General features: G+C 42.4%; 1 protein-coding gene across 1 annotated transcript; it reads left to right on the top strand.

The window, feature by feature from the left end:
- Positions 1 to 443: 443 nt before the first annotated feature.
- On the top strand, positions 444 to 4,907 carry LOC311317462 (L-rhamnose-binding lectin ELEL-1-like; the record flags this gene model as incomplete). Its single annotated transcript, XM_084448544.1, has 6 exons — positions 444 to 463; positions 1,128 to 1,175; positions 2,094 to 2,218; positions 4,113 to 4,248; positions 4,507 to 4,604; positions 4,870 to 4,907. 6 exons carry the CDS (start codon positions 444 to 446, stop codon positions 4,905 to 4,907), a joined length of 465 nt encoding a protein of 154 aa, XP_084304670.1.
- Between the last annotated feature and the right edge of the window lie 11,300 nt (positions 4,908 to 16,207).

Genomic DNA, 16,207 nt, shown 5'->3' with positions numbered 1-16,207 from the left:
ACTGTGGTAAATCTGGAATCTGGAATGTGATTGGACTAACAAAATGTCAATATCTGAATCCTGTTCAGACAGGGCCGGAGTACTTTTTCAGCGTTTTGGCCAATCACAAATTAGCAAGAAAAAAGGCATTACATTGATTTAAGAGAAAAGAACCCGCCCTAAGGGAGGCTAGCCTCCCTTCCATAGATATCTATGGGTCCTCCAGCTGCATGTTATAGATGTCACTGTTGGAGCTTTAGAATTTCAATAATGGGTTTTTATCCATAGGGAAAACCTGCTTTATGAACAAAACTGAGATAATATTAATTATGAATAAATAAATTCATATATTTATATTTTAATCCCTCTCTTCTCTCCAAAAACTGAGGAGGACTGTCCTCCCCTGCCTCAATGGACGAGCCTCCACTGAATTATACTGTATGTAGAGCGCACAACCACCAACCATGGTGCAAGGACACCCAATGTAAGACAGCAATGCTGTCAGTTTGTGAATGCGGGGGTATTGTGAGAGGAACAACCCAGGAGAGAGGAGTGAATGCTGGAACAATCAGTGAAATGATGGTCTCTATACTTCAGGTTCATAGTAGACAGATCACAAATAGGGATGAATGTCCAAAATAGTACACTACTCCTTTAAGCAAAAAATTACATTTTTAAAATCTGTATTATAAATGTTTGCTTGCATGTCTGCTTAATACAAAACAAAATGTTCATATTTATGTCTGTTTATGACAAAGTAAATACAGTTGATATAAATAACCCCAAAATTCCCAATTTATTCCTGTTACTTCCCATAAATTCCTGTTAATTCGCATGGAAAGTTTCCAACTTTGAATATTCCCAGAATTTTGCAACCCTATTCTCTATACATTTGCTGTATTAGAGAAGTAACATAATTGGATAAGATAATAGTGTCAATGTGTGTGTTGCAGTGCTCGTTGCAGCTTGGTGTTTGCCATCAGATGCTAATGGTGAGTATTTGTGTGTGTGTGTGTGTGTGTGTGTGTGTGTGTGTGTGTGTGTGTGTGTGTGAGAGAGAGAGATAGAGAGAGAGAGTGTGTTTAACACTGAATTAATGTAGTAGAATGTCAAATGTAACAAATAATATCATCTTTCTTCTGTTTTAGAAAAAAAATTAACTTCTGGGAAATCAAGTACGCTTACGTGTGGTACAGGTATGTATCTATTTCTATTTCTCACCTCAAAACCTTTTCCTTCACTCTCATTTTTCACTGCACTCATCTTTCCCTACCTCTAGTTATCAGTGTACTCGCACCTCATGGCAAAATAAAATAGATTAAAATAGTAAAAGGCCACAAGGCATAAATAAGATACATAAATAAATAGTAACCATAATAATAAAAATGACACTGAGGGTAGATGTTCAAACCTTGAAATGTTAAGAATACAAACTTGCAGTATTATACTTTAGAATCTCACCTCGACTCCAATTTTGACCTTGAAATGTTCAGAATACAAACTTGCAGTATTATACTTTAGAATCTCACCTCGACTCCTATTTTGATATCATACTTTTTGAACTAAATAGAAATATAAAACACATTAGTCAGTAAGATATGCCTACAGTCTATGCACTTTAAAGCTAGAGATTTCCTTTCAATGCTGTTGAAAATCTTGTTACTCTTTCAACTACCCTTCAATTGAAAGCACAAACATTTTCAGAAAATGTACTTTTACTAATTCATCTGTTTTGTTGATGTTATAGGGTCTAAAGTGATCAAGATAACAAACATTAAGTATGGCTATTTTGACAAAGGAGCCTGCACTAAAACTAAAAAAGGAGGCTGCCTTTCATATAAAGAAGTCAAGAGGTATGGTTTTTAAGTATTACTTTAAAAATACATATTGACTTCATGATTTTGAGAGTGTGTTTCCTTGGTTTTGTTGTTTGTTGTTTTGTTGTTGAAGTCTAATTGGCATCAGAACTGCTTGATATTGAGTAAAATGTGATGCTCTGTAGAATGTCCTAGTATACATTGTTTTCTCTAAATCCTGTTGAATGGTACTTTCAAACTCAAACTGTTTATATAGTAACTGTGGCACTTGACTGAATATTATCTGGCTTCTCTCAGAACAAGTCATGATTGCAATGGGAAGAACTCATGTCGAGTGAAACTCAATAACAACCTGATCTTCCCGGCCTGTATAAAGAAAAAGGACATTATATGTTTCAACATAGCTTACAAATGTTTTGAGAGTAAGTATGCACATGTGAGTGTCTAAATATATCTTTCTGATTGTGCAAATGTTTTGTTCACATTTGTCTACAATATTGACTAGCCAGATAGTCCCTGTCTGTCTTTATTTCTACCTGTCTATTTTTCAGCCATCCAGATAGTCTCTGTCTGTCTGTATGTTAATAATTCTACCTTTCTGTCTATATATTTTGGCCCCGTCTGTCTGTCTATTTCTACTGTACCTGTCTATCTATCTTTCAGCCATCCAGATAGTCTCTGTCTATCTGCCTTCCTCTGTCTGTCTGTCTGTCTGTCTGTCTGTCTGTCTGTCTGTCTGTCTTTATGCCAACTAGGGTTGCAAAATTGTGGGATATTCACAAACTTCCCATGGAAATTGACAGGAATTTATGGGAATTAACCTGAATAAACTGGAAAACAGAATTTATTCCTGTCAATTCCCTTTGGGAATTGTAAAGTTTGATACTATTCCTGTAATTTTGCAACTCCAATGCCAACTGATCATAATACTGTAGTTAATGGTGACATGTCCTCAAAGCACAGTATTTCTGTGCTTATACAATTTATTTGTATATTAGTGTGTCCTGCTCCATTGTGTAGTCTAACATCATCCATTTTGTTTTAAGACAAGCCGGTGAAAGAGATCAGCACATTCGCTTGTGAAGATTACAGTCTCATCATCCGGTGTTGTAAGTTGGTTTAAATTTAAAGACTTAAAGACAAGGATGCGAACGATTGGTATACTGACCTAGCCTGGTAAACCAGATTCATCACAGAGAAAAAAAGGACATTTTCACGATAAGTCTGGACTTATCGCCCAGAGCGATTTCAGTAGGGGGGAGTATTTGCCTTGACAGATTAACTCCTTCAGCCAATCAGCATAATACAAACATAGATCAAACTGTTGCCAAATACACTCGTAAAAATGCAGAATTTTTTTTCTGCAGAGAAACTCACATTATTGCATACTCTTGTGAGTCTATTTTTGCAATAACTGCACTTATGGCTGTTTATTCTTCCAACGTTAAAGTTAGTGCTCGTTGCTTCATTCTACTAGTGGACTCCTGTTGTATTTCTCGTGATCTACTGGAATCACTCAGGGACTGGGGGCGGATGAGCAGTTAAAATGCAGTCCTTGATCGATGCCCCATTTTCTGGGAAAAGTCGAATCGCTCTGGGCGGGTGGGAAGAAAAATGTATTTAAGTAAGTAGTTTCAATGCCAGACCCATAAGAGTTATTTTGCTGATGTACTATGTACTACTGTACTACTGTACGCCAATAACATTACTGCTTACTGCAGATCTGTCGATGGGTCTGGGACACTTCATGCAAAAATCTGGTGTTCAAATCATGGCAATTCATTGATTGTGCCTGAATCCCGGCGACACCAATCAGTAATGACTTTCGCGATGAGGCGTTCCCACCCATAGATATGCCCCGCCCATCTAACCTAGGCTAGTGTCTCTCATTTGCTGCTACGACCTGTCACTCTCTCAATTTTGACCCGTCGATACACCCTCAGAACACCAGTTTTTCATGGCGAAGTGGCACTAACTCTTTTATGTAGTATGCGGACAGCGATTGAGCGTTATATTTCAGTCTGGAGAGAGATTATTACGTAAATTGCCTTGAGAACCAATGGTCCTCAAGCCTAGTGGCCCTTAGGGCAGGAACCTCCTGATTCCTTAGCGTGAGGAAGTTTGATGCTGAGTGCCAAGTGCCATACACCTGTATGTTCTGTATGTAATGCGCTACCCTAAACATATGCAGATGCCTGCTCGATCTGATTCAACATTTACTATTCAGTCTTGTCTGCTGCTTGATCCTCATCAGTGCCAAGAGTGACCTTTCACCTGCCTCTCTCATCCCACTTCTCTGCCCTCTCCCTGCTTCAGCAACCGGTACAGTTAAAATTATCAAGGCCAACTACGGCCGCTTGGACAAAACAACATGTGTCAAGAAGGAAAACCAGAAGAATGCAAGCAACACAAAATGCTCTCAAGCCGGGTCCACTGGCATAATGAAAACTAGGTAACAATTTTGGCAACAATATTTACAATGTCAGGTTATCTAAACTACTTTCTTCTTGGCAATCTGAAACAATAAGTGTGATCAAGCTCAAAATCATAGTTAATATGATCTTTTATTTATTTTATTTAAACTCCATTTCACCAGACAAGTATGTTATTCTTATTTAACAGCCTGTCAAGAGGAAACGGCTTTGTGTGGGGACAGGGGTTGACTAGCAGAAGGCATAACTACCATTTGTATTATTATCTTCATACACAGGTGTGATGGAAAGAAGTTCTGTGTGACTGTGGCGTCCAATAACATCTTTAAGGACCCATGCAAGTACACACGCAAGTACCTGGATGTGACTTACAAATGTGAGTGATCAGATCCTCGCAATCAGTGGACACTCACACCATCACTGGTAAGCAGAGTACACCGCTGCACACACACTCTCACAAACTGGCTCAACCACACTCACACACCTGAGCTAAAGTATTGTTAATGTGCAGTGGTTTTGTGTTGCAGGATTATGTCTGAAGACTGTCCTGACCAGAGGGAAGTCTGAGATCTTCTCCTTGTGATCATCTATCTATTCTGAGGGATCTTCTTCTCTTTCCTGTCCTCTTCCTCCCCTTTCAGGTGTCAGGGTCAAAGGTCCCTGTATCGTACTCTCTTAACCCTCTGGGGTCTGAGGCTATTTTTGAGCAATTTCCCGAATTTGACATATCTGCTTAAATTTGCCTTTTAAGGCACTTGCATATCATGATACCCAAGTATTTCATATCAAAATTTGCAGAACAACCTCAGCTATCTGAAGCATGAGGCATCCATTGTCCTAGAGCACTGTGCAAAGAGATAATTTGGTCCTAAGGCTGAAAATTTGAAATCCGTTTTTTGAAATGCTCTAAATCGCTTGTGAAATCATACCTTTACCCATGTGGATGAATTGTTCTGTTGCTTGAAATGGGTTTACCAAAGTCTTAGCTTCACAAATGTAGTGTAATATATGAATAACAGATGTATAGTATGTATGATACATGTCTAAAATGACATTTTGTCATATCGTTTTTGTATTTTCTGTCACTCTACTTTCTCCAAATGTTAGACTGAGATAAAATGGCACTGAATAATGACTTGATACAACACATCAAGCTTCATGAGATGAGTGCAAATGAAAAATGAGCATTGGAACATTTTCTATCTCAAACCAATTATTTATTCATTGTCAAACGACAAAAAGCAGTGCAAGTAAAACGTAGTGCAAGTAAAAAGTAGCCTGCTCAAGTGCAAGTAAAAAGTAGCCTGCTCAAGTGCAAGTAAAAAGTAGCCTGCTCAAGTGCAAGTAAAAAGTAGCCTGCTCAAGAAATCTAAATCTAAATCCTCTGGTGCATGTGATTGTGGTGGTCCCTGTGATTTGGATCTCCTGCTTGCGGCAAGCCCAGGTGTTGGTGGGGTGGGTCCATGTGACCTTGACCTCTTGCTCCTAGTGGATGCAGCTGTGAGCTGTGAGTCCTCTCTGTAAAAATAAATCAATAGGCCATTAGTACTACGTTCATTGAAATAAATGTTTAGGATCTGACTGCATCTTTTGTTCAATCACAAAAGCTGCAACTATCACATCTGAATGTGGGGAGGGACTCATCTATCTATCTATCCATCCATCTCCATCTATCTATCCATCCATCCATAGATCCATCTATCTATCTATCCATCCATCTCCATCCATCCATCCATCTAGCTATCTATCTAGCTATCTATCTAGCTATTTATCCATCCATCCATCCATCTATCTATCCATCTAGTGGGGGAGGTGGCAGCAGAATTTGGAGTGTCTCCAATTGTTTTCCAGTCAACTAACGCTAGCAGTCAACTAACGCTAGCCATTACGTTCACTTAGCTTAGCTTAGCTATGTAGCTCACTTAGCTTAGCTACATAGCCATCACGTCACTAAAGGGGACAACTATTGCTAGGTTTTTGTACAACAAATACAAACTTACCCATCTTCAAATGGGTCAATATTATCCAGATAATCTTCCTCCTCGAAGCCTTCGATGTCTGACGCGCTGTCATCATCGCTGCTCTCAGGCCAAAGTATATCGCGGATTTGTTTGTCTGTGAAACTCTTCCTCCGTGCCATGTTTTCTATCCTTCGTTCTTGTAGAATGACAGGGCTGGTAGGTAGGTCCTTAGATTTTCCTACGTGTCTATTGGTTGGTTTCACAGAAAAATGTAGACGGACATACAGATTCACCAATGACGCACTGAGAAAGGCTGGTGACGCGTTGACGCAAGGATAATTGACAGACTTCTAGGCCAAACTGTGAGCTCTGTGAGTCACGTACGGTCTCGCAGGAATATGACCCGGAAGGTCTGAATCTGCTGTTTGCGAGGATATTTGAATCAAATTTCTGCACCAAGCCCCCAGGATCAGCTTGGCGCATTGAAGCCACCATGGGCTTTCAGGCCAAGCTCGGTATTGCAAGTCATGTCACGGCATGCGGCCCAAGAACCCTTATTTCCCATGTTAGTGGATGATGATAGATAGGGCTAGAAAAGGAAAACAAAATTTTTCTGGGTATCATTCAGCATCAGAGACCAATCTTATCAATATAAACTTTTAATTCAATGGGGTTTTGGGGTTTTTGAAGCCACCAATACCTGTATCGAGCCATTTAAACATGTGCTGTGCACGAGCCTCGGGGACGCGCTGGTCGCGCGTTCGTGAGTCCTGCGAACTCGGGAAAGCACGTGACCATAGGAAGACCCGCCCTACTCTGCCTCTGATTGGATAGGAAGTCATGTAATGACGTCGCTAACATTTGCTATGCTTTAGCAATGAAGCTTATGATCATGCTAATCAGAACGTATGTCTATGATGCAAATGATCATGACATGTGGTTACTTTAGGACATCGTTGGAAAAGATCTAGAGGGTAAGTGGGTCAATGTTGAATAACTTAGCTAACATTATCTAATGTTACATTTCTTTATATTAACATCAACTATATTGATAGGCTAGGGAGCTATGCTAACGGTAGCTAATGCTAACGGCTTAGGGTTAACGTTAGTTAATGCTAACGTTACGTTCGGAGGTCTCAGATGTATTTCAATTTTAACATAATGTTGAGCATGATCAATGTGACATTGTTCATACATTGATTACAGTCTGTAATCTTGTCTGGCATTATTTAGCTATAGTGGGCTGATGCTACTATAGCATTTGCCACATTATACATCAAATTAATCAAGCATAGTGTTATTACCTGAAGGCATTATTACCATTGCAAGTAAGCATGCCATGTATATGCCATGCCTGGAAATCAAATTAATAGTGTAATTATTCCCCATCATAGCTCATTGTACACTGATATAATCATTCTCCTTGCCTTTGCTAATACTCATCTCTTTTATCAAACTTTGTGCTAGGAAAGAAATCTGGCTGTGATTCGTCGCTAGTGCTCATCCAGGCTGTTGTCATCTCCCGCCTGGACTCCTGCAACTCCCTACTTGCTGCCATCCTGCAGCGTTGGCCATCAGACTCCTGGAGAAAGCTGCTGCTGACCTGGTGTTCAACAGCCCCATGCTCTTCCACAAAACTTCCCTACTCTGTTCTCTGCACTGGCTCCCTGCGCTGTCCCATCCAGTTTAGGACTGTGGTTCAAGCCTACAGGGCAAATGAACAGCTCCCTCCGACCTCCAGGCTGTGGTCAAGCTCTGCTGCCTTGAGGTGATTGGTTCCCCAGTTGCTCCAAGCCCCCCTACGGCAGATTGTAACGGCCATGGCTTTTTTCTGTCCTGGCCTCACAGTGGTGGAATGAACTGTGCACTGATGTCAGAACAGAGCCAATAATACACACTGTTCATAGTGAGCCTAGTTATTATTGATTAACTTGGACTGTTTCCTCTCTCCTTGTCAGTCATTAAAATATGTTCAGTGTTTCACAATACTGATGTATAACATTTCATTATTTTGTCTCAGACCATTTCTGAAACAATCATCAGTGTCAGTATACATTTCCCTCCAATGTTATTGCTTGCCCATTTTTAACCATTTAACTACTAGACTGTACAAACGAATTGCACAACTATAGTATTTTCTAGGTATAGCCTACTTCTCCACTTTCTCTTAATGTTGGTATGAAATGGCAGTCAAACTATGCAATGATGTTCCACACTGTTTCCACCCAAATTCCCAACAAATGTGGCCACCACACTGTTCAGGACATTCACAGGTCTTGCTCTCAGGGATCGGTAAAAGAAAGGGACATGGTTCCTCCATAATGTGCTAAGGCTCTGCTTAGATCAAAGGCTTGGTCATCAGAAAATATCACAAAGACAGTGATCACAAAACAATTAAAAACATGTCACCAGTGTATGCCTTAACCCTAGTCAAATTTCTAGTATGTGTGAACCATATACATGGCAGTAAACAGATCTTGAGTCATACAAACTGGAGGATGCTTGACCCATACAAACTACTTTAACTCAATTTCAATAAACAACTCCAAAATATGGCAGACAGAAGAGCTGAGCAGACTTGGTAGATGACTGGATGATCTTACAGAGAACCAAGGGAAATTGACTGGTATTAATGCTAAGAGTAATGAGGGATGAGGTGAAGCTGGGCAGAGTGGAGACAGGTGGCAGGTGATGCAGGAGATGGGAAGGTGAGTAGGCAACAACCAAGCATGAACAGGAACTGGACCACTGGCTCCCCTTGACTGTCCAACCCATCCATCAGCGCCAGCAGAGTGGACACGATAGAGCCAGAGAGAGAGAGACAAATGCAACGCAAGGTTAGTTTAGTTCCAATCGCCCATGTGCAACATCAATCAAGTACGCAGCCAAGCTGAAGAACCGAGTTACATCAGAGGCGGAGCGAGGCGGTGGCTCCGTGACAGACAGGCCTCACCTGTGTATCTGGTCCTGTCTGCTGGAGCATACTGGGGCCAGCCGGTCTATCTTGTGGAAGAAGATGAAGGAGGGTCTCATTAGGTTGACCTTGGGAGAGACCAACAAACAGCCATCACAAGCTCTCAGTCAACACTGAGGATGATGGTCAGGTGTCCTGTCCAATAATTATACCCCCCTCCCCCCACCGCCACAGTTGCCCCATTGGCTAACCTGGTCAAAGAGAAGGCAGAGCTGATTATGTGTTCTGATTCACCAACCCACTTGCTAAGGCAGTCAGCTCCTTTCCTTATAGACACCTTTGTGTTTCCCTGCCTACACTCGTTAGTCTGCACCCGCGCCACTGGGGTCTTGCCTGTACTTGGGGGACTGTAGATCAGAGAATTACACATCTGTAGGTGGGGGGGGGTTGGGGGGAGTATGTGAAAAACAGGGACTTCACAAGACAGCTCAAATTAGACAAGACAGCTTAAATACGGCTGGGTCTTCATATGTTTACTGGAGCAACGTACTGTAGTGTGGTCTCACCTAGGAGGTTCTTCTATCAGGTGATCGAACACAGAGGGGTTGCTCTGCTTCCTGTTCACTGACTGAAAAAGCAATCACAGTGGGATTTAGTGACATCATTATGCACATCAGGAATTCATTATCTCATCTAGTCAGTCAAAAAATGATTTTGTCCTCACCAATAGGTGGCGCCTCATATCACTGCATTTATCTTTTAAAACAGCAAACACTATGTGTAAATAAGGTTTTAAACTTCATCAACATCATTATAAATAATCAGCCCCTATGGCTGGATACAGGCGCAGCAGAAGTGGAGGGTGACAGTACTAGGTTTTTTAGCTGGCAGGTGCCCGTCAGGCTCAGTGAATATCTGGTTGAACTGGTTTAAACTCTGTCCTCAGTATTAGTACTGCCCATGTGCACAATTGATTCGCTAGCTTTTCATTGGGATAGCTGGTGGCAGTGTTCTAGAAAGGTGGTCATGTGCGTTCCTAAGTCAGAGGACCCGGGTTTGAACCCAGTGTGGGCAAGTGTGGTGGAATCAATACACCTGTTACAATCGCAGGAATTTTATGGGAAGGAAGGGGCTTCTTTTTTCTTTCTTTTTTTAAAGGTTTTGTACCTTCAATATTAGACACTTAAGCAAACAGAAAAACACAAAACACAACTATAAAAGGCCTGGCTTGGTTTAAAGCCCACTCACCACGTCAAGGTGCAGGCCAAGAGTGGGGACACGACAATCACTAACAGACAAACCCTGACAAATACACATGTAAAGACATGTAAAGAAACACGTAAAAACATATAGACTATACATATAGGAGTAGGGAAGTTGTGTGGAAGAGCATGGGGCCGTTGAACACGGGATTAGCAGCAGCTTTCTCCAGGAGTCTGATGGCCAACGCTGCAGGATGGCAGCAAGTAGGGAGTTGCAGGAGTCCAGGCGGGAGATGACAACAGCCTGGATGAGCACTAGCGACGAATCACAGCCAGATTTCTTTCCTAGCACAAAGTTTGATAAAAGAGATGAGTATTAGCAAAGGCAAGGAGAATGATTATATCAGTGTACAATGAGCTATGATGGGGAATAATTACACTATTAATTTGATTTCCAGGCATGGCATATACATGGCATGCTTACTTGCAATGGTAATAATGCCTTCAGGTAATAACACTATGCTTGATTAATTTGATGTATAATGTGGCAAATGCTATAGTAGCATCAGCCCACTATAGCTAAATAATGCCAGACAAGATTACAGACTGTAATCAATGTATGAACAATGTCACATTGATCATGCTCAACATTATGTTAAAATTGAAATACATCTGAGACCTCCGAACGTAACGTTAGCATTAACTAACGTTAACCCTAAGCCGTTAGCATTAGCTACCGTTAGCATAGCTCCCTAGCCTATCAATATAGTTGATGTTAATATAAAGAAATGTAACATTAGATAATGTTAGCTAAGTTATTCAACATTGACCCACTTACCCTCTAGATCTTTTCCAACGATGTCCTAAAGTAACCACATGTCATGATCATTTGCATCATAGACATACGTTCTGATTAGCATGATCATAAGCTTCATTGCTAAAGCATAGCAAATGTTAGCGACGTCATTACATGACTTCCTATCCAATCAGAGGCAGAGTAGGGCGGGTCTTCCTATGGTCACGTGCTTTCCCGAGTTCGCAGGACTCACGAACGTGCGACCAGCGCGTCCCCGAGGCTCGTGCACAGCACATGTTTAAATGGCTCGATACAGGTATTGGTGGCTTCAAAAACCCCAAAACCCCATTGAATTAAAAGTTTATATTGATAAGATTGGTCTCTGATGCTGAATGATACCCAGAAAAATTTTGTTTTCCTTTTCTAGCCCTATCTATCATCATCCACTAACATGGGAAATAAGGTTCTTGGGCCGCATGCCGTGACATGACTTGCAATACCGGGCTTTGGCCACTACGTCAAATGGCTTCATGCGCCGGTGAGCAACTTTCATTGAAATGAATAGGCAGCCATTTTCAATGCCGTCTCCAGTTATATTATACCTCCATGTTCTGCACCGTATAATGGCAGTTATGAATGGAAATGTAACGTTTGTGCATTTTCACGCGCCGGCGCGTGAACGGACCCCAGAGGGTTTATGAAAACAGCATTTGTCATAACTGTCACAACTATTACATTTGAGAAATAATCCTCTTAATTTGTCATAATTATTAATGAACATGATTTTGAACTAGGATGATGTGAATCTGCTAAGCATTTCCTAAAGTTGAGCTGAAGCCTTTGCTACTCACATCTAGATATCACGTGGTGGAGGTGAAGGGTAGATTAGAAAAGAACAATAGTGTGAATGGAAAGTGGACTGAGACCCCAGTTAGGAGGACTGAGGTTTTTTTAAGTTTAGTTAGGCGTCCATCCCCCACACATACCTAAAAATACATACACACTCATACACTTGCATCCCGAATCACACATTTAAACTTTTTACTACTAGTACAGCTACCCCTGGAAAGTAGTACTTTGCATGCAGTACGCATACAATTGTGACATACCATTTTGTCATAACATTGCGCCTTTAAATTGGCCCACATCCATCGCAGTCTATTAAGAGACATTCGTCCACAGCTGTCGCGACTCGCACATGTGATGTAATTTCTGCTGTGCACAGGATTGTGGGTCAAAGTAGCCAGAGAAATCTGCTGGCTTGCATACTGCAAAATATGCAATATCAGGACCAGATTTCAGTGGTCAGGACTACTTTCTTTGACAATCTCCTTCAGCCAGTCAGCATAACTAAACGTTGGCCAAATCCAGTCGGAAGAAGAGCAAAAATGTATTTTCCTCCAAGAAACTCTGCTAGTGAATACTCTTATTCTTGCCTCGTTGTTATTGAGTCTATTTCTGCAATAACTGTACTCATGGCTGTGTTTATTCTAGGCCTTCTAAAGTAAAGGTTACAGCTTGCATAATTTTTTATTCATGTATATATGCTATTTAAGTCCAAAAAGTCACTTTTTATATCAGAGGTGGGAGGGGTGGGGAGGTCATGTGACCTGCCGATGAGATGGCATATGCATTTTGGGAATAACCGAGGGAAGCGAAGGCTCCAATGCTGTCCAATACGTCATCTCCTCCAACCTTGTTCCCTGATTTGAGTGAAGGGAGGATCAAAATCATGAGGGTGCATCGGATCCCTCTCCCCCGCAATGCCTACGCCGGACACTCATCTGCAAACTACTGCATTTCACTGACCACAAACGGATCCTCAAATCAGCCAGACGAACCTCTCAAGCTTGGCGAGAGAAACATCCGATTCTCCGCTGACTACAGCCAACACACCATCGCCCAGCGTCGACTCTTCTCTACAGCCATGGACACCGCGAAAACGCGATGGTTCCAATCTTTCATCCTCTACCCGGCCAAGCTCAGGGTAGTCCGCGGTTCCATACAGCACGCCTTCGACTCGCATGCCAGAGGACTTTCATAACGCACTGACACCGTTTGAAGCTGGGGTCAGTGGGGACTGAACGTGTCTCGGCGATCTGTCCTAACTACAAGATAACAGGATGGGAAGTTGGTCAAACCATTAAATGGCTATGTATAAGCTATATGTAGGCTTCCTGTTTATTAGGTGGGCTAGCTTGCAGAAGCTAGCCCAACTTGTGATATTCCCACTATTTCTTTCTTTCTTTCTTTATTATTCTCCCCGCTTTTTTGGACGTTAACTAGTTCTTCATACTTTGTGCTAGAAACTTCATTCAAACTTTAAAATGTTCATGACGTTCAGCTCTTGAACGGATCCATTCAGATTTTTGATATTTTTTATAGTTTTTAAGAAATTTAACTTTTAAAACATTTTTTTGTCCTATTGAAACTGCTTGAAATGCTTTTGGAATGTTCAGAAATTTTATGTTTTTAGAGTGGTGGCAGCAGTTGCTTTGAAAATATTCACACATTTTGTAAACTGCTGGCACTCCTACAGTTTTGAAAGCTCACACACATATTATACATCAAAATGTTCACACAACTGTGCTGATTCGTACAATGTAAGTATCTAAGCCGTATGACTTATAGTTTTCGCTGTATGACGATTTGTTCGGCAACTGCGCTCCTCATTGAAACGTATGGCAACGCACTCTAGCTTTTGAGCTGCTAATTTTGCATTTTTACTCTTTTTCTAACTTGTCGCTATGCCTACAGTTTTAACAGCTCATACACATATTATATATCGAAACGTTCCCATAACTGTGCTGATTCGTACAATGTAAGTATCTAAGCCGTGTGACTTATAGTTTTCGCTGTATGACGATTTGTTCGGCAACTGCGCTCTCCATTGAAACGTATGGGCCCACACACTACCTTTTGAGCTGCTAATTTTGCATTTTTACCCTTTTTCTAACTCGTCGCCATGCCTACAGTTTTTAAGCTACACGGACATATCATATCCTAAAATGTTAAGCATTTTCTCAGAATTCCTACGGTGTCAATATCTAGGCTGTGACATTTATACTTTTTGAGAGAGAGCTGTCTGAAGCCAACATGCCTTTCCATTGAAGTGAATGAGAGGATGCTCACAGTGTCAGTTGGGATTTGAATTTGGGGACACGTGCAGGCTCTCTGTACAGGCACCCTTTTATGACTATTGTGGTAGCATTCATATTCATTCATTCACCTCCTTCCTTCCATCCTTCTTTCCTTCCTTCCATCCATCCTTCCTTTCTTCCCTTCCTTCCTTCCTTCCATCCTTCCTTCCTTCCATCCTTCCTTCTTTACTTCCTTCCTTCCTTTCCTTCCATCCATCCTTCCATCCTTCCTTCCATCCATCTTTCCTTCCTTCCTTCTTTCCTTCCTTCCATCCTTCCTTCCATCCATCCATCCTTCCTTCCTTTCCTTCCTTCCTTCCTTCCTTCCTTCCATCCTTCCTTTCCTTCCTTCCTTCCTTCCTTCCATCCTTCCTTCCATCCTTCCTTCCTTCTTTCCTTCCTTCCTTCCTTCTTTTTCTTTCTTTCTTTCATCCATCCATCCATCCATCCTTCTTTCTATCTTTCTTTCTTTCTCTTTCTTTCTTTCTTTCTTTCTTTCTTTCTTTCTTTCATCCATCCATCCATCCATCCATCCATCCTTCTTTCTTTCTTTCTTTCTTTCTTTCTTTCTTTCTTTCTTTCTTTCTTTCATCCATCCATCCATCCATCCATCCATCCTTCTTTCTTTCTTTCTTTCTTTCTTTCTTTCTTTCTTTCTTTCATCCATCCATCCATCCATCCATCCTTCCCTCCTTCCTTCCTTCCTTGCATCCTTCCTTCCATCCTTCCATCCTTCCTTCCATCCTTGCTTCCATCCTTCCTTCCATCCATCCTTCCTTCCTTCCATCCTTCCTTCCATCCTTCCTTCCTTCCTTCCTTCCATCCTTCCTTCCATCCTTCTTTCTTTCTTTCTTTCTTTCTCTTCGTGGTGGCGTGGTGGTCTCGCCACCACGCCACAGTCCCCACAACTCAGCCCCTGATTGAGCTAGAGACACACAGTCTTCACCAGTGGGTGCAAGGAGACTGCCCGGAGGTCTTCATGGTGGAGTCAGGTAGGTGGCCCGGAGAGGGGTACACTGTCCCCGACTGGCTCTGACCTGAGGGGGTGGAGTCTCATCACCACGCCACTATCCACGCCACGGGCCCCACAACTCAACTCTTGAGTGGGCTAGAGACACAGTCTTCATTGGTGGATGCATTGAAATTGCCCAGAGGTCACTGTACTGTCCGCGACTAGCTGTGACCCAAGGGGGCGGGGCCTAACCAGCACGCCACTATCCACGCCACGGGCCCCACAACTCAGCCCCTGAGTGGGCTAGAGACACACGGTCTGCACCGGTTGAGTCAGGTAGGTGGCCCGGAGAGGGCTACACTGTCCCTGACTGGCTCTGACCTGAGGGGGGGGAGTCTCACCCCCACGCCACTATCCACGCCACGGCCCCACAACTCAGCCCGAGTGGGCTAGAGACACATGGTCTTCACCGGTGCGGGCGGATAGGTGGCCCGGAGAGGGGTACACTGTCCTCGACCAGCTCTGACCTGAGGGGGCGGAGTCTCACCACCACGCCACGGGCCCCACAACTCAGCCCCTGATTGGGCTAGAGACACATGGTCTTCACCGATGCGGGCGGGTATGTGGCCCGGAGAGGGGTACACTGTCCTCGACCAGATCTGACCTGAGGGGGCGGAGTCTCACCACCATGCCACTGTCCACGCCACAGACCCCACAACTCAGCCCCTGAGTGGGCTAGAGACGCACGGTCTTCGCCGGTGGGTGCATGGAGATTGCCTGGTCCGTAGTATTTCTAGCAGTAGCTGTTACATACAGCTGCAGCAGCTAGCCCACCTCACATTTTCTCCAGGAAATGTACTTTCTAGTTTACTACTTATTATTTCTAATCTTTGATGGTAGCCTACAACTAACATAAGAAGGAAATCACAACGATCAATAAGGTTCAGCTTTAATGTTCATCAGAATAGGATGTTAATTCCTAATATATGGTTCAGTTATCCAATGCTGCCTGTT

This window comes from Borostomias antarcticus (genome assembly GCF_949987555.1).
Source record: "Borostomias antarcticus genome assembly, chromosome: 14".
Taxonomy (NCBI): domain Eukaryota; kingdom Metazoa; phylum Chordata; class Actinopteri; order Stomiiformes; family Stomiidae; genus Borostomias; species Borostomias antarcticus.
The sequence above is the reverse complement of the archived record's forward strand: the minus strand, read 5'-3'. Positions and strand labels throughout refer to the sequence as shown.